At 44.1% G+C, this 18666-nt stretch overlaps 1 protein-coding gene across 1 annotated transcript in view; it reads left to right on the top strand.

Annotated features, from left to right (window-relative positions):
• Positions 1-18666, top strand: part of LOC139701070 (pumilio homolog 2-like) — a 1002002-nt gene that overhangs the window by 953042 nt on the left and 30294 nt on the right. Inside the window, exon 9 of the mRNA XM_071599645.1 lies at positions 18428-18605. Coding sequence (XP_071455746.1) covers positions 18428-18605 — 178 coding nt within the window. The remainder of the gene's footprint in view (positions 1-18427; positions 18606-18666) is intronic.

The following is an 18666-nucleotide window of genomic DNA, read 5'->3' as shown; positions in this document are numbered from 1 at the left end:
ACTTTATATATCTGAGCAGACTTGGTTTTCCCAAGGTACTAGTTCAGTTACATCAATGTGCATATAGGGCTTGTACTCGTATACCAGTACAGTATTGGCAGGCATGGCCTCAAGGCTTTTATTCCCTCGATTTGCACTTAAGCCTCTTTTCCATGTTTCATTATGTGATATCAGCAGTAACATTTGTCTTAAGGACTATACTAGGATACTATGGACGGCACGCCAGGATAGTGGTTGTGTTTTCCCTTTTCCCATTTTATGCGTAATATTATATTTGTGAAAGCGAAATGGTACGAAATTATAAGTTTCCTCGAGTAGTTGCTTCGTTGTTGAATTCAAGGCCCATTGAGACGCAGTCTGCGTGAATCTGAAGGAAGATTCCATGAATCAATTTAATATTCCATTACTTATCCTTTCGTGTTGGATGTTGAAATTCATTTAAATCCCTTAAGTCTTTTCAATCGACACCTATGCGTGTGCACTCATTCTGAGAAAATGAATTATAACGTGTAGTTGGCCCTCGTTTGTAATAGTTACTTCATTTATGTTTCACCTTCGCTGAACCCTCTTTTTATCTATTCATAATCTTGTCCTCGAAGCTATATAAACGAGATCATGGACTCCCTCTCTCGTCACATCCACCACCAGGTGGGCGAACCAGTTAAAAGACTTCCACACACTGTTTTTGCGTCACCTTGAACCTCCTACGCTCTCTGCCCGCATCTCTCCTCTCTTTGGAAATAACCCCGCCTGAATTCCTACTTTGGTGCGACAGACACGTAGGTTCTCTTTGCTTTACTTCTCAATCACCTTCTGTCTTTTCGTGAGCGAGGAATGCGAAATACCTCTGCGCACCCTCGGCACGTGCCGCGGTGCTTTCAGTCGTTTGCAAGCCGTTAATCGACATCCAATTTCTCACGGAACGGCGTGGAGGCTGTGATTGCTGTTCTGCTAACCAGGACTCTGGGTAAATGAGGAGTGGGAGGTCTCTTGTGTAACAAGACGCGAAGCACCTGTGTGATATAAATAAATCTTTTCGCTATGTTTGATTTTAATATCCACTTGGTTCATCCTCACGTATTATAATCGTTAAAAATTGCAGGTATTTCATCCGGAAGTTTATCTTGGTTCTCATTGCGGACCATCCAAGCTGTGATTGTTCCAGTACTAGATCTTTCTGGGAAACCATAGGTGGCGCAGGGAAAGGAACTGGCTCCCCTACCTTGATATGTGAATTTCACAACCCGTTGGGCTTAGTAATGGGTGAGCTCTTCCCTCACCTATCAAACCATCCTTCGGGTTGATAACCGTTGTTGTGTGACCCACGGTTAATTATAATATAGGACGTATTTTCGAAACTAATCGCGATCCTATGTACCAGTAAATCGGAATGAAATGCTCACTTAGCTTCCAGCAATATCGTAAGGCCATTTGGAAGTAGGGAATAATTTTCCAGTTCATCGCGTTTCCTCAAAGCCATTTTCTTCCAAGGAGGGAGCTCGCATTGCACGTTTGCCCGCCGCGGTACGTTTCCCGGTTTTGGGATTTTTCTAGTTTTGCGCGGCGGCCTGGCTCGTACGGGTGACGCCGTTCTCCAATCGTGGATTCGTCGAATGCTTTCCATTATAGGAGCATTAAAAGGGAAATACGGTCGGGCCCATCAAAGTCGAATATGAATATGCATCGAATCCTTAAAGACCCGTAATGGTTATCCGCGAGCGATGGCGAAGCTGTCTTGCTGCCGCCGCCTCGCTTGGGAAGGAGCCATTCGAAGCGGGCCCTATTAAAGGCTGGAATCATTCCCCTCGGTTTATGAACCCCCGTATTGAATGCGTTTCCTTGCTCCTTATCCCCAAGATTAATAAAAGAAAGCGCCATGCGGCGTTCATGAAGGATGCCGTATCCATTCACGTTGATTCGCTGGTAGCGTCGTCGGTTTTCCTTCCTTGGAAAATTTTAGGGCACGTAGCTTACGCGATTTTATTTTGAAGAGAATGTGTGTGCTCTTTGCGTTTATTTCGATTAAAAGGTTGCAAACATTCGTCGTCAGAATGGACGCCTACGGAACCGCAGGTTTAAGCTGAGGCCTAGGTATGTGACATGTTGGAAATCAAAGTGATGCGGAGTTGAAGAAATCGGGAAAGAGGATAAGTATTCCATTGGGAAACATGAAAACAAGGACGGAATTAAAGAATTCTAGGAAATTCCATGCCCGGCGTAGGGAGTATGTTTTCCGCCCCCCCCTCCCCTCTCTCAAAGAAATAAAAGAGGCCAGCTTCTACTTTACCCCTGTTCAAAATGTTTCCTTCTTCGAATGCATGTACCTTAAGTAATGGATGTTTTTCCATGCCTCAATGATAGTCCTGTTAAATTTTTAAATGTTCATTTAAAATCACCGCAGTCGTCGGGAGAGTGCAAAGAACAAGCGGCTTCTAGAAGAATAAGCAACAGCAACGTTAGCGGAAGACCGTAGAATGCAGTCCGTAAGGCGAGATGTTTTAATTTTTTTCAATTGGGTACTCTTTTTCGGAGTGAATCCCGTTCCCGTAGTTAGACCTTTCGTTAATAATTTAACTTGATGCCCTACCGTTCTTCACATTGTGGTTTCGCATGATGAATTGCGAATAAATGTAAAAAGCAGAAAAAGTGTGAAGAAAGAGGTCAAAGAGGCTGAAGGAGGAAAACTGTATTTGGCTTCCCCACCCTTCTGTTCGCTGAAGGAACATCCATTATTCTTCAAGCAGTCCAGTGAAGACAGTCCTTATCTATTTCTCGCTAAAATTCTATTCTGAAATTTTATGTGGACTTCTGATAACATAGAACACACCTCTTATCTGAAAGATGTTCTAAAACCCGCCCTTGCCATTCGTGCCGTGGCTGCATCTGAACTTTCTTCTACTGTTTCATTTTTTTAAATATCGCGATAAGCAGAAAGACAGCACTGCAATAGGAATATAATCGTGTTTTGGGAACGGAAGGAACGGAGTAGTACTTTCCATTGCACCCCTGGTGACATCAAACAAAGCGTTAAATTGAAATATTTCATGCGGGAGTGTAGCTAAATTTTTCGTTTGGAGTAAATATTTGCGTCGTGGTGTTCCAATAGGTTGGCGACGCGAGGGGGCGTGGCGCAAGCTGCCACCGAGCGCTTGTCCTCTCAGGTAGGATGTCAATCCAATCGACCAGTCTCCACCCTCTCCCCCCCCCCCCCTTCCCCCGCCCAACCCACTTCGCTCAAAACTCTTCACCCCCAACCCCCGCGTCCTCCTCCCGCTCCCTCTTCCCTCCGCGGCCGACCGTTGCCTCCCTGACCCCTCCGATCGCCCCAACCCGTCTCCCCGCCCGCTCCGGTAGTGGTGGCGGCACTGCCATTTGATTCTCCGCGCCGGGGTCGCCTGTCACTACTCCGGGGCGGCATCTCCTGCCCTCAGCCGCCGTGCGCGCGGGCGGATTCTCATTAGTGCAGCCGGGTGGAGTGGCGGTGAGATTTTTAGAGGGGTTGTACTAACCATGGAAGAAGGGGAGGGGTTTTTAAAGCGTGTGCAAGGGTTTGGGGAGGTGGTTGTCGTTCGTTCGATCACGAGCCCGTCAGCTCGTCCCCCCCCCCCAAACACCTCGCCCTCCGACCGACGACGAGGTTTAACCTCCCCAGCGGTAATGGATTGGACGCCCTTAAATTCGTTTTAACGAAGCTACGAAAGACTCCCATCACCCCTTCCCCCGCACGCCAATCTCCTCTGTTCCTTTCCTCCCGGCTCACTTAAGGGTCCGCAGTGGGGGGGGGTTAAATGGGTGCGATTGGTGCGACGCGATGGTGGAGATAATTAACGATCAGCGATCGGACGGGAACCGATGTTTACGAGGCGGAGGAATTGGGCGAAGGGTCTTCGAATCGTGGATTGGATTCCCCACCTCCTGGGGGTGCCCCACTCACACTCTCGCACTATCCCCTCGAACCCCTCCCCCCTCGATACTGTCTCCTCTTCACCCTCGCGCACTAATCCACGTTCCGATGGAGAGGCATGCAAAACGCCCTTTTTGCAATTTCTCCTCTCTATCTCTCTTTCTCCCCCCTCGCTAGGATCGATTTCTCATTCCTTCGCGGTCATTCTTTTTCGCTTCGGATACTTTCTCAGCGTTCCTTGCATTTTTTGAACCCCGCGGAATATTTCCGAGTCAGTAAAGGAGAAAGGTTTTGAGGTTCGCAAGTCCTTGGGCTGGAACATGTGGAAGAAGAGAGAGAGAGGGAGAGATGATGTCGTGGCGAAGGGAGAGGAAATTACGCCATTGCGGAGAGCGAGTCGTAGTTTGGAAAATGACATTGAGAGGTACTGCTCAAGCTTACTGAGGACATTAATTTTAATACTGTATGCCTTTGTCATCCACGTGTTTGTTTAAGCGGCTGCTGAGTCATCTCGATGGAGAGAAACTGAAGACTGAAAGAAATCCAGCGTCGTCCTATGCTTTACCAAAGTCGCGAGATTCTCCTTAAATCAACCCCCCATCCTACGAAGTATTTCATTCAAAATTCTCTGCTTTTACATCGTTGAAGTCCGGACCGAAATACATCCTCCTATCCGTCGTAGTAGATCTCAGCTTAATGTGCTGGAAGTGTAAAGTCTTGTAGTCGCATTTATTCAGATCCCTAGAGATGCCTGTCCCTTTTGATTGAGGAAGTGAAGAACTGGAAAGCAGAGTACAACTGGAAGTAAAATACGTGAAATCATCTTCGGAGAATTCAAAAGTCATAAATGAGTGGGCTCGTCTGTAAATCCTTGGCCACAATATTTTTGTTCAATTATTAATTTTGATGAGATGGCCTCCCAGAGAGGGAAAAACTAGGTCTACTCTCTGATTAAGGAGCTTTTAAAATAATTGGTGCGAGTCGTAGCAACAAAGTTACTAACAAAAGATACACCTCAGGTTTACAAATTCCATGTCAAAACACCTGACATGAATTTGCGGAGAAAGTGGTCAAATAAATGACTTAACAACCTCTTTTTAGTTCAATTATTCATTCAATAAAATGAGTGTAGGATATTATTGCATTATTTCAGTACAGTAGTCCTGTCACTAGTGAGACTCGGTAAATTTTATGAAGACGTGATGGGAATATTCAGAGCATTGAGGTGGGTTGAACATTAAATTTCCTCGAGGGGCTGGTCGATTTTGTGCCTGGAAGTACGTTCCCTTAACCCGCGACTCAGACCCATTAGTCACAAAAGCAGCAGGTGCTGTGAACATCGCGTAGATAGTTGATTGCCTCGCCAAGTTAGCATTGACTAATATTAATGTTCACTAATTACCGAATCAAGGTGACATCGGAAAGATTTCGTTGGCACAATTTTAATTTGACCGGGAGACGGTAAGTGCTGCACCGTTGATCGAAGTTGTATGTAAATCACTTTAATTCCGTTCCGTACTCATTATTCTTGCTACGTAGAATCTTTCGACCTTGCGTCAGCATATTCGTGAGTAATTGATTGTCGCCTGAGTTAAGCTGTTCACCGTTTTTGTTTAGATGATTCCGCTTTAATCACAGTGTTGAAGTTTCCATGCATTCATTGAAATTGCGGCCTATGCTCCGTTTAGGTAAATCTAATTGTGTGCACGTTCCATTAGAACTAACGTTTGGGAATGGTTTTTTATTACCGAATTAAATCATGTTCTGGGTGTAATTACGACGTGCTCTTAGACAACTTAGTAGAATTAAGTGACCTAGTGGCGTAATAACCGAATCATCACTCTGCGGAATCCATTCAAGTCCTAAAAGTGCGCGTTATCGACCTCATCTCCAGAAAGTTTAATTAATGTCGATTTTACTCTTTGAGCACTCAGCTCCTTCATGATATGAAGAGAATACACTGCTTGACAATATTTCGGGATAGTTAACCCTTTCACAACATCTTCCTAAACCCTCTCCACTCGAATTCACTGCCATGAAAATCATTTCCTAATATTAACTAGCTACCTTTTCGAATCTGTGTATGATTTTTGTTTGCTTTAATAGAGAATGAGTATGAGATAAAATCCTTTTGAAGGATCCCCCGTTCCTCTCTGCAGCACAAATATTTTATCTCTTGCCTCTTTTTTACTAAAACTATTTCCTTTTTAACCTCCAGCTTTAACGTCCGCCCTTTGGATAGCATGAACGTTATTCTTTCGTAATTAATCACTGCCGCACGCAGCCAGTGTGTTCATTGCGTTATCTCTGTAATTTATATTCATATATTTCAGTTCGTGTCAGGAATATATTCTTCCTCTTAATTCGATTCCATCGAAACCCTCGCCCTTAGAGGATGGATTATATCCGCTAATACCGGATGGTGTTACTATCATCGCGTGTCTAATAGTAGGTTTGAGCAAGTAGTGTTGAATATGTCCGCAGCTTTAAACTAGCATTCTTTTTACTCGAGTGATTATGTTACCTGTGGACAAATTCGTTGGCACGAAATGGACGTTATGTTCTAGATCTTTAAAATATATCATTTTACTCCATATCGCATCGTCATGTCACTTGTTAATATTTGGCGTCCTGCGATACCAATTATTCCGCTGCCTCGGCCTTTTCGTGGGCCTAATATATTTAACCCCATGATAAAGTGCCGTATATTTTGTAACATATGTATTTGTTTGACTGGAAAGACGATTTCTAGACTTCAGCTAAAAGTGACACTGTTGGGTAAACTTGTGTTGTATTTACAATTTGCTGTTATCCCCTGTTTTCGGCCATACCAAAGATAATCAATCTTATGTCCTCGCGAGCTCGTTATCAAAAAATTCATTTTGCATATTCGACGTTGGCAAATTTCTTTGTGAAATAGATAAATTTCACTTGATGATTTTAATTGTTCCTCAAGGCATGAAAACTCAATGCAGACACGTTAGTTCATGTATTATTTCAATAGTAATTCATTTTAACGAATTCTGATTCGTATTACAGGTAATAGTTTTTCATAATTCCAAAAACCACATTTTTTAGATCTACTTTAGAGTGATGTCTTTGACGCTGCTGGTTTTCAAAATATTTTAGGAATAAGCGCGTGTTAAGGACATAAATTTTGAAAGTAGGGCTCGAGATTATCTCCATTTTTCACGCCTCGATTGGGATTTCTAAGTTTCCTGTTATAAATCACGACTTTAATAGCATGCAATCTGTTTCCTCGATGAATTTTATTCATTGCATGAACATAGAAATAGCAATTGTCTTTGTCCTTACGAAAGTTTGTACCTTTCAATTTATGTTTCCTTCGCTTGACTGCTATAATTATCTCAGTGTCAAATCCACTGCGGAAGACACGTTAGTACATACTATTTACTGCGTGTCTGAGCAAAAAGTCTCATTTTGAAGTCTTGTCCGTCTCAAGATTTTCGAACATGTATTGGGGAAGTTTTATGCGGGTACAGATATGCAATAGGTTTTTGTGGCCTGAGGAAAATTTTATTGGCGTCCTTTAACCACAGTTGGCCGTGCTATTATCTACCATGGAGACGTGATCGATTCACTGAATATATTGTGCTCGTCTACCTCATCATTAGGTGCGGTTGTTAAACCCACTCAAATTTGTTTGTTCCGTTTGAATGCTGGGCTTATAAACGTGATTCCGTAGCACTGGGTGTGTTGGGGAATGGCCTTGGCATGGCCTCCCAATCGTGCTCTCCCTCTCTCGCAATTAGCAGAAGAAAATCTGGGCCGCCCACGCCCTCCAGCGTGCCCTAACCCGAGGAACACTCTTCTAAAAGATAAACGGATTTCATTTAGGCACGATTGAGTCCTCATGACCATACATGCAAATGTACGAATGCTTTCCTTGCCGTCGTGGGTATTATTTCGGGCACGAATCACCAAATTCGAGATACTGAGTTAACTATTAGATGGAATTGTAAAAATAAGCCAGTAAACTTGAAGCAATCCTGTAAATGTCGCATTTTGGAGGCATAGACTTCTCAACTTTTTTTCCCCTTCCCTTCAAATCAATAAAGGTTGGAACGCTGATTGTTGCATTAAATTCAGATATGATATTGCAGCAGATGTATTTTATGATTTATTCGCGTGCAGGGAAGCAAATGTCAATTTTTTTGCGGGGAGATTTGTAAGAAGCCGTGCTGTTCACATTTCCATACTCCCAGAGAATGATTAGGTCAGCGCCTAACATGTAACGTACGAAAAATATTTACTTAGATATTGTTATTTAATGTATCACAAGATACTTTGACTGGTTGAACATTCTTGTAGTTCTAGGCCGTCAATTTGTGGAACTAGCTGGTGCCTTGAAAAAGATTTTTAAAGCCTTTATAAAAGTATATTTTTATCTCGAAAATTTACTGGTTAAAATTTGAATTTTTGCATGTGTAAAGCCGTTCGTTTATTAGGAAATTAACTGGTGGCTGTTTTCAAAATGGCTCTATTTTAAATAGATGAAATATTGCTTTTTAGCTTATTCTAAGAAACTTTTCTGGCCATTTCACTCCGCGCACCACTTGATGGTCAACTCGCAACCGTGCAAATCCCACAGTGGCATTCAAACTGTTAGTCTTGGGATATATTACGAGCACGTATGCATACACACACACACACACACACATATATATATATATTATATATATATATATATATATATATATATATATATATATATATATATATATATATATATATATATATATATATATATATATATAGTGAATAGGAAACGAACTAGGGGGTGGGAGGGGATATGTAGGCGACTATTGGATGGATTCAGTGGGCTTGATTCAGCCCGGAAGGTTTAAATGACTGGAGCACCAAGTCCAGTCTGACCTGAAGAAGGCCGAAGACTCAAACAATCTAATATGTGAGTGTCCTGGAACTTGTTATCTATTTTATTTTGTGGTCTATTATGCCGTCCAAATGTTAATTGCTCTCGTGAGTGCTTCTACATTATCTATGTACACATGTACACACGTATGTATGTATAATATTATTATTTTCGATTTACTTACTTGCACTGGTTCTACGTCATCTTTCAGCATAAGTTGACTTAATAGATTTTCCAGTTGGGCGATCAGAGCTTTTTTCCCGCCGTCGTCTTCTTTCGACCACTGGCGTCGGAGGGCGATGTCGATTTCCAAGCATGGCACAGTCCTCCGCAGTGCTCTCCCACAGTGCGTGGAGAGTGCGTATCCTTTTTTGCGTGTTTCCGCCCAGCACCATTTCTCTCTCTCCCTCTTCCTTCTCCCTCCGGCTGTCCTGTCACGTCCCTGTTTCGATTTTGTGTCACTCCTCCCTCCTTGCCTCTTCTTTCTCTCCTCCTCGCCGCCCGGAGGCAGTGAAGAGGAGAGAGAGAGAGGGCGAGTGAGTGAGAGATAGGAGAGAGACCTCGCCCGGCATTCATCATCCCTTCCCAGGGCCAACTTACTTCCCCTGAATATGGTGACCGCTTCAGAAATCCGCAGGATTCAGCAGAAATAGTTTTAAACTCTCGCGTCTCGGCCGGAATCTATAATTTCGTTGCCTTCTCGGCTTCCCAGCGTCCACTTTCTCTTAATGCCCCGTCCAGGAGAAAACCTTTTCCTCCGATAGTATTTTCTGGTTTTTTTTCGTTTGTTCCGTCCCGGGTTTATTTTTTCCGCTCCTGGTTTCCCGGTTGGGCTTATCGTTACGTACGTGTCGCGCTCTCCGGCTAACTAGCTATGGTGTTTCTTCTCCTCAAGGTTACGCCCGCCTATCTATAGACTCTCTGTCCCCGTCTTGAATAGACTCCCACACTTCCACCCCCGCCTACTTCCTACCGAGTGGCGAATGTTTTGGGTTTTTTTCTCGAATCTGTTTCCCCAGTTTATTGTTATTCAACGGGTGCGTCTTCGTGGAAATAATAAATCCGCACTATCACATTCAGATTTGTTTCCTTCCCTCACGTCATTTTTTTTCCGTGGCCCATATTTGTGGTTTTTTCCCCTCCGCGCTTTTTTACTCCCCTTGTTTTGCCATTTATGGTGATATTTTTGTTTATAGTTATTATCCTGGGTCATAACTTTCTTTTGGGGTTTTTCCTCAGCGCAGGCGACGTGGGAAATCCTCCTTTTGTTATCCACGCACGCTCGCTCCCCTTACGTGGTGTTCCCCTTCGTTCCCTCTCCTCCCATCTGCATCTCGAGTATCGCCGTTGTTCACCTTGTCTCGTTTCTTCTTTTTTCCTCCGTGTAGCACTCCCGAGCATGGGAAAGGGAGAGCCTAGGAGAGCGGGATCCCGTCAGTCCTCCTTCGTCCCGGCTTCCGAGTTGGAGCCTTGGGACGGATTTCCGTGACGTTTCCCATGGGTGACACCGGAACTCTCTCTATAATGCGCAAGGATGGAGGATAAGTTCATGGGTGGGATGGATACTTTCTTAGACCTCGTTTATCCTAACTTGGCAGTTGAGGGTACGGAAAATATAGGAGCAAATAACTTCCCCCCAAACGCGTATGTGCATGTATAGTTGTTCCCTTCATGATGATCAATTTTTGACCTATTCCAAGCGGTATTCTGTCGTGTCCGTCATTATCAATTTATTTCCAAGAATAGTAGTCGCCAAGTTCCTAGGAGCTCTGTTTCCATTGTATTAAATCAAAGTCACTCCGAACCTTTTAAAATTCTTTCTACTTGAATTTTCTAAAAAAAACCCATAACAGCATTTCTTGTCGTTAATATTGTAAATTTGATCAAAAGCATCGAAAAATGTCATATGAGAAGTTTTTATTGTAATTTGAAAAGTTGCGGAATGCAACTATGCATTTACTCCTCCCCAATTACGATAGAAAGTATTTTGTCCAATGGAATTAAATTCGAGCAACGATATGACTTGCAGCGAGGCTACGATGGGAATCCTGCTCGTGGATTAAATCCAATGTAGATGAAAAAATTTGAAAGTTTAAATTTTTAGTCCCGTTTAATCGAGCAAGTTAACATAAAGCAATATTGAATTATAAATCACTCTCAGTCACGCTGTTTGTAGTGCATGAGCAGTGGTGGAGGCAATTTAATATGTGTAAGACTTGAAATGTGTGGCAGTTCCTGCGAGTCTGGATTCAAATAAATTGAAGTCGGCGTTCCTAGAAGTGAGCGCCACGGAGGAAACATGGTCTGGAGCGCAGGAGAGCACCCTACCAAAAAGCAGGGCCGGAGCTGAGGCAAAGATACACTTGTCCGACCGGCGTGCTCCGCCGACGTACGGGTCGGGGGCAGCGCCCTCCTTCGTAATGCCCGTGCATCCACTCACCAGAGAGTACACCGCCCCCACCGTTCCGCCCCCCTCCTCTCGCACCTCTAAAAACAACTTTTCGAGATAAACACTGTGTCGCCTCCGTCATCCCTCCCGAGTCCCACCCCTCCTCCCTTCAAAATCCACTCCGTCTCCCCCTCTTCTCCACCCCCCACAACACGATACCGTCGCTCCTCCCTTTCCCATTCTGCCTCTTCCCATCATTCCTTTTGTTCCTCCTCTCCTCGTTGTCCCCCAGTGCCCCTCCTCACCTTTTGTTTCTTCGCTCTATTTTGGCGTCGCTACCTCCGTCCTCCGCGCCTCCAAACGGGCGTCCGTTCCCGAAGATATTTCTCTCTCTCTCTCCGTCTCTCCTCCACTCTCTCTTTCGTTGACTCTCTCCCCTCGTCCTTTTTGGATCCGTTCTCGGAGCGTGTTCATTTGTATTTTCCTCCCCACTTGCCGGCCGCCTCGTTAACTCGCGAGAAAAATAGACTTCCCTCCCTGTAATAAACCTTCGTCCTGGCATACGGATATCATTTAGAAAATCCCACCCGTGCCAGGGGAGCGCTCTCCACCAATGGCCGCCAACCCCTAGGGTCGAACGAAATTTCTCCCGCGGCGGAAAAATGCCATGTATTTTTTTCAGTCGCGTATGCTTTATTCTGGTCAGCAAATAAATATTTATTGATTAAAATAATAAAAGGAAAAGTTAACTCTCTTTTTCATTCACCTCTTTGTAAATGTGAGTTGAAATGAGTAATATTTTTGCATAAAAGCGTCCACTTTTGTGTTACTTAAAGTTTCCATCTTATTTAGGCAGTGTTATTCAAGTGAGCATTATCATCTTTTCTCCGCCTTTTTAGACCTTTAAATGTAACCTCCCCCCCCCCCAAGGCACTTGTATTGCAGTATAGCATTCGGTTTTTGTGGCGTTTGTTGAATTGACTCGTAATTCTATGCTCAACCACCAACAGCATATCTGTGCAGAATCAAAACGTTTGAAACCTAGGCATGGCGTAATAGTTGATTCAGCGTTAACCGCGGCTTGATAACACGTGTAAAATTAGTACGCCGGCGTTGATTGTTTTTTTCTGAGCGTGGGCTTCCGGAGGACCCCTTCTTATTGCTCTAATCGATCCACTCGCCTCAGGCGAAAGGCACTCCGAAACGAGGGGAAAAAAAGGAACGAAAGTCCGAAGGCTTGAATTTCTTTTTGTCATTCTTTTCTCCTAAATCTCTTGGTTTCTTCTCTCACTGCCACGTTCTCTTCGTTCTGTAATCTCATCCCTCTTTACCCTTGTCGCGTGTTTATTACACTCACTTGCCCAAACCTAATTCCGGATTCAGAGTTTCCTTTAATCTGCATGCCGTTTTTTTTATCATCATCTCTTGAACAAGGTTGTATTATCCCGCCATTTTAATTTTTTCTTCGCTGGGTTTCTGTTTGATGTGTTATTTGTTTGAGGCCCCGCTAAAGTTCCATTTATTATCAAAATCATTGTGATTTTTTTTCTGAACGTAATTCGCCCTTCGAATGCGTCCGAAAAGATAAAATATAGCGGCTGGTATCTTTTTCATTTTCAATTGATGATATGCGTAAATTAGTTTCCTAATATCTTCGCTGCATTTTTCGTGCTCACAAAGAGTACTGGCTTGGGGATACGTTTTATTCTGCATTTTGTTCCGGCTCTGTCAGAGAAACTAACACGATGACTGTATGTTGTTGGAATCGTTAAAAAAATTGTGTATTTTTACCACCCAAGTGTATGATAATATAATTGTATGACCCTGCGCTTTGGGAACGCTGTCCCCGGACCGTAATTATTTCACCCTTCCCCTCCCGTTCCCCAAAGACGTCACAGTGGCGGTTTTAAGGATGTCTCCCCTCTCCGTCGTGGTTCTTTTGTCATCCATCCCACTCCCGCCATGTCCTTCCCATTACTTGGCCCGTCCGCCTCCCTAATCTTTCCCCCGCCCTCGCTTCTCCAATCTGCCTCCTCCGCCCGCTCGCCACCACACTCCCCCTCCCGTAGTAATCCCACCCCATCCCTCATCCCCTTCCGCGTCCCGTGTTTCGTCTGCCACCTCCCCCCCTCCCCCTTTCCCTCCTCCCCCTTCCTCTCCGGCGCTCATTCTCATTGGTCATCTGTTCGTGCACTTCTTTGTCCGGCGTGCGTGGAATATTTGTGACTGCTTCGTCGTCAAGCATTGGTTTTAAGTGAGGGGGTGAGTGGGGGGAGGGGTTGGTGGTGAACGCTCAGAATGTTCCGCATTGTAGGGCCGCCGGGGAAAAAGTTCAGCCATTCCGCACGGGACGGGATTTCTCATAAGTGAAGAGGTTGGCACTTTGTTGAAAAATAAGTTTTCCAATTACCCCTGAGTTTTCGTGCTACTTTACGTGAAATTGGGAAAAATTGCTGAAAAAAAGCGGATGTATTCTGTTTTTCGGGTCGACGTGATTGTCTTTGTGGACGTATAAGACTTCGCTGGCATTATGTCGTACAGTTGTGGTGCCAGTTCTAATTTTATCGGCGTTGAATTTTTTTTGGAGGGGCCCTGGTGTGAATATTTTTGGAACCGCACGAAAATTATTTTTGTCGCCGTCAGAGTCGTCGATGTGGACCTTGACGCAGGAGGAAAAGTTTTGAAACAAAACCTTTTTGTGTTAGCCATTGTTTTCCGCGTCCGTTATCTCACGTCCTAAACCTCCTTCCTTGCCCCGTCTTAAATTTTATTTCGAAGAAATCTCATACAATTCCGCAATTGCTTGTGACATGTAAAATTATGTCCATGCTCAACCCTAGCAAACATGCGCATTGTCTTTACATTGATGTCATCACTTGGTAAATTTTTCGTTGGAAGCGCGAAGTTCCGGTCTCAGGGAATGATAACGCAGCCCAAAAACCTGCGGCGTAGTCTTTTTTGCAGGATTCGTCAGGTTCTCTATCCGATCTCTCTATTTATTTTTTTCTTTTCATCCTTTCCGCGTTCGCGTAGCCGTCATCTGGAGATCGTCGTGCTTAGTATCGAGTTGTATATTTCAGACTATGAATATTTTTGTGGTGATTACCTACGGAGCTGACCCTTCAGATTTTTTTTTAAATGTGCTAAGGCAATCTTTGTTATTTCAACCGTTTCAGTTTGTTATTCTCATCTCTCATTTCATGATTCGTCGACATCCAATTCTGGATGCAATTGATACGATGTATACAAGGCGTATCAGATGACGCGTGCTTAGTTGATACGTTGATAAACACTTGACTGCAATCTCATATTTGCTTTTATTTAGATTGGTCTTAAATCATTAATACGCATTTCGCCCTCATTCACGGAACGGATCCCCAGATTGTTGTAGTGCCTACAAGTTTTTTTTTAAATTTGAATAGATGTCACTTCTCATTTGCGTCAGTTGCCCTCTTTGAAATTTCCGTTTAAATTCGTAAATATTTTTGGAGATGAGCCTGTTCAACGGTTAGTTTTGCAAAATTATACTTTTTAATTGAATACTACCGGTGTGCCTTACTAATCCGTCACCGTTTTTGCGTAGTGGGTCGCGTCGGTTCGGGGAGCCCCGGGTTCAAACCCGGTCGTTGCCTAGGCACACCCCTAAACCCAACCTAAGTGATTTCTGAGTTCTGCCAGAGCGTTTCCATTGGCACAGGGAAGAGACCGATCCCCTTCCCGGAATGTGTAAATTTCACGCACCCTAACACGAGATCAGTGGGGCCGCGATGGAAAATCATGGCTTAGCCGTGATTATTGTGTTCGGATCTGGAATTCGCTGGTGCATTGCCCCCGCAATTATTTCATCAAATCTTACGGTTACCAAGAAATCCGCATTGTTTTGTTCTGACTCTTTTGCATTATTTTGTTCAAACATCACGTGGCAATCCATTGCAGCTGCTATTCCACATTTAGTTTCGAGTTTCAAACGGATTTTACTAAACGGTGATTGCCATCAATACAGAACATATATACGTCAATATTACATTAATTACATCAATAATTAATACATCAGTGCAGAACGAGAGTCGGTGACGTCCGAGGTCAGCAACACTGCAACGTATGGCTGTCTCCGTGCTTCAAATGTGTCTCGCATTTAGTGCCATCGTAGTAAAACTTATGATGCGTTCGCACCGTCAAGAGATTTCTGGCGTTGGCATTCAACAGTGTGACAACGTTATTACAGTGACTTTTTATCCTTGAATACATTTAGCCAGGTAATTGAATAAAATATCGTTGTACCAAGCGTCACCCGGAAACGAACCCGGACCTTCGGTCAGGAGTCGAATACTTCACCCACTAGATTCCCACGCCTTCCACTTCGTACCATCAACGAAGGAGTAATATATTGTGAATAGTAATTCATTCGTCGTGCTTTCGTATCTATTGCGATTATATCATTTCTACCCACTTCAAACACATGTTTCTCCGCGAAATTGGAATGGGGCGTATGAGCGTTTTAGTGTGGTGCGATCGATACGACCACTGCCCAAAATATTGACTATTCCGTCTGAATCATTTCGTGTACTGCCCGTCTCCTACCATCCAATCAGACTTGTGGTAAACCCTCGGCGCGTATAATTTTGTGGATGGTTAAATACAGGTTGAAACCATATCATCGCCGTTTATTGGACGTTTCAGCATCGTGGTGATTCAATTAGATGAGGCATCCCCTGGGGCGGCCGGAAGGGGGGGGGGGGGAGAGAGAGAGAGGTTGCCTTTGCGTCGTCTTTATGGAGCGTTAACGGCCTCGTTTCATCGTTTTCGCTCCCCTGTCCGGTCCATGTTTGTGTGTGTGTGTGTGTGTGTGCGTCTCCTCGGCAACATTTCCTCCCCCCTCGTCATTTTCTCGCGTCTGTCATCCCGCCTATTCCCCCCCCCCCCGCAAATATTCCGAACGCCCCTGCCCGTCTCCCTCTCGCCTTCACTCGCTCGCCCCAGCCAACCCAACCCAACCCAACCCAACCCCGCGCGCCTTCCGCACCGAAACCGAATCTCTTCCTTCCCTCGGCTCTCTCTCGTCCTCGGGTCCCTTCCACTTGGTGACGTCAAAAGTGCCCCCGGCCGCGGTCGTCATGACTACTCTTTGGAAAGGTCGAGAGGAGGGTGTGCATGGGGACTGGGCTGAGAGAGGGATATGTTAAGCTTATTGTTGTGTGAAGTATTGGGGTTGGGGGGGGGATGACAGTTAGGGTGATGGCACGGCTCGGGGGAGTAAATGGGAGGAGAGTCAGTCCGTGTGATGTTCCACTCTCCACGCACCGTCGCCCCCCAGTTATGACTGAATATCGCGGAGGTGGCGATGTGTCGACATGCCATCGTCTTCCGTTTTCCTCAATATCGTCGCTATTTAATATTTGTGTCGCGCGGAGCATCAAGAGTTTGCCTGAGGAAGGCGGAGCAGTTAAAGCATTCCCTCCGAATGTGTCATCTCATGACGACGGGCCACCGCTCCTCGATTACACCCACGTCTTTTGTTAGGGATCGTCCATAAATTTGCATGACGCCTTCAACGGGATTATACGACGATCAGGTTTGAGAAAGTTAAGCTAGGGAGAGGGAAGGCCCTTGAGAAAGAGTGATCATTTGATTCCAGAATATTTAACTCTTTAAGTTTACTTATTAATGCAAAATGGGGAAGACGGTTTGCCCAGATTGGGACTTTATTTGAAAGGGGCTTTTAGAAAGTGCAACAGGGCGAGGGATGACTTTGAGTAATATCAAAATTCATGTGGTTAAATTTATGGATGATTCCTTTTATGGCCAAAGCGTATTCCAGTCACAAAGTTAATCATCACTTTCTGATGGTATGTCAGTGCTGCAGAAACCTAAATATTAGTTTAATTTTGCAGACATAGTTTGGAAAAAACAAGTAGTATCAGTCTTTCTGTTGATTAATCTGTGCAAAATCCAAGACAAAAAACTTCCTTGTTTTTGTTAAGTCAATAAAAGTCATTGTCACATGCAAATGTTATCAGTGGACAGTTTTTATTGCAATCAAACCAAATGGTATAAAAAAGTGAAATAGGAGGATGTTGTTAGAGATCTCATAAACCATCTATTTTCAAGGTAAAATATCCTAGTGTTGACATTTAGTTGAAAATTTTGTCAGTTAGTGCTCGGTGTCAATTTTTCATAGCACTTCCTGCATTTTAATTTTGAAATACTGTTGGACTAGGATGTCACTCATTTGATCTTGACAGTTAGCTCTTGCTAACCGATGATTTCTACATCCAAATTTGAGATTATTATTATTAGGTAATCTACCGGTTAAGGTAGGTTTTTGGATGGACGTAATTACTAATTAAATAATTTGTGGCCCCTAGCAAAACACAACACCCTACTCTACATCAGGTCCCTCTTCAGCTCTGAGTACTTTCTTCCTCCCTTCATCCCGTCCAACATCCCTATCCTGTTCCTTCCCTTTCCTCGTTTGCCTAACATTCTCCCCTCACTTACAGTCTTCAACATCCCGCTGCCAGTCAATATCCCATTCATCCACTTTTCCTGCCTCCATAGGATTGCTCTTCTCTTCGCCCACCATACCAAGTACTTCCTCGTTTGTTTTCTTCTCTGTCCATTTCACCTTCTCCATTCTTCTCCACACCCACATTTCAAAAGCCTCCAGTCTACGTCTATCCTCCTGCTTCAATGACCACGTTTCCGCGCCGTACATAGCTACGCTCCATATCAAAGTTTTTACGAGTCTTTTCTTAATATCCTTACTCAACATCCCTCTCATCAACTCCCTCCTCCTTGTAAAAGCCTCCTTGCCTAGCGCAATTCTTCTCCTTACGTCCTTACTACTTTGACCGGTAGTAAGGACGTAAAATTTGAGATATAATACCAAATGAAAACATTGACGAATAACTATTTTGGGATAATGAAATTTATGATAATTGATGCTACTCAATCAATGCAGCTTGTTCGGACCAAGTCGTTTTGTTTAGACATAAATCAGTCAGGCCAATTGGTCCCTCTAAATGTTTTCATTGACTTAAAAATAGAATCTCCATCTCAGTCTTTCCCTTTTATTCCTTGCCAATTCATGAGTGCTCTCTTTATCCATTTAGGCAATGAATGATTCATTGTTGTCATTCTGCGTAGTGTGCAAAAGGGGTAAATTCTTGCAGTGTAAATTCCTTTTCATTCGACCACACACACGCTTTGGTTTCAACTCTTTAACTCTTGTCCCTTGCAGCAGCTGTTTCGCAGCCAACAGCAACAGCAGCAACAACAGCAAGTGGTCGCAGCAGCAGCGGCTGCAGCTGCCACAGCTCCTCAACAAATCCAGCTGCTTCAGCAACAACAACAATACCTCGCTGCGGCCGCAACACAGCAGCAGCAGCAACAACAACAGCAGCAACAGCAACCTTTAGGTAAAAGCAGTCAAAAGGCTGAAAATATCTGTGATCTTTAGCAGGTCAATGAAGAGTTGGG

This window comes from Hetaerina americana, unplaced genomic scaffold (genome assembly GCF_022747635.1).
Source record: "Hetaerina americana unplaced genomic scaffold, ioHetAmer1.1.p SCAF_11, whole genome shotgun sequence".
NCBI classification, from domain to species: Eukaryota; Metazoa; Arthropoda; class Insecta; order Odonata; family Calopterygidae; genus Hetaerina; species Hetaerina americana.
The sequence above is the reverse complement of the archived record's forward strand: the minus strand, read 5'-3'. Positions and strand labels throughout refer to the sequence as shown.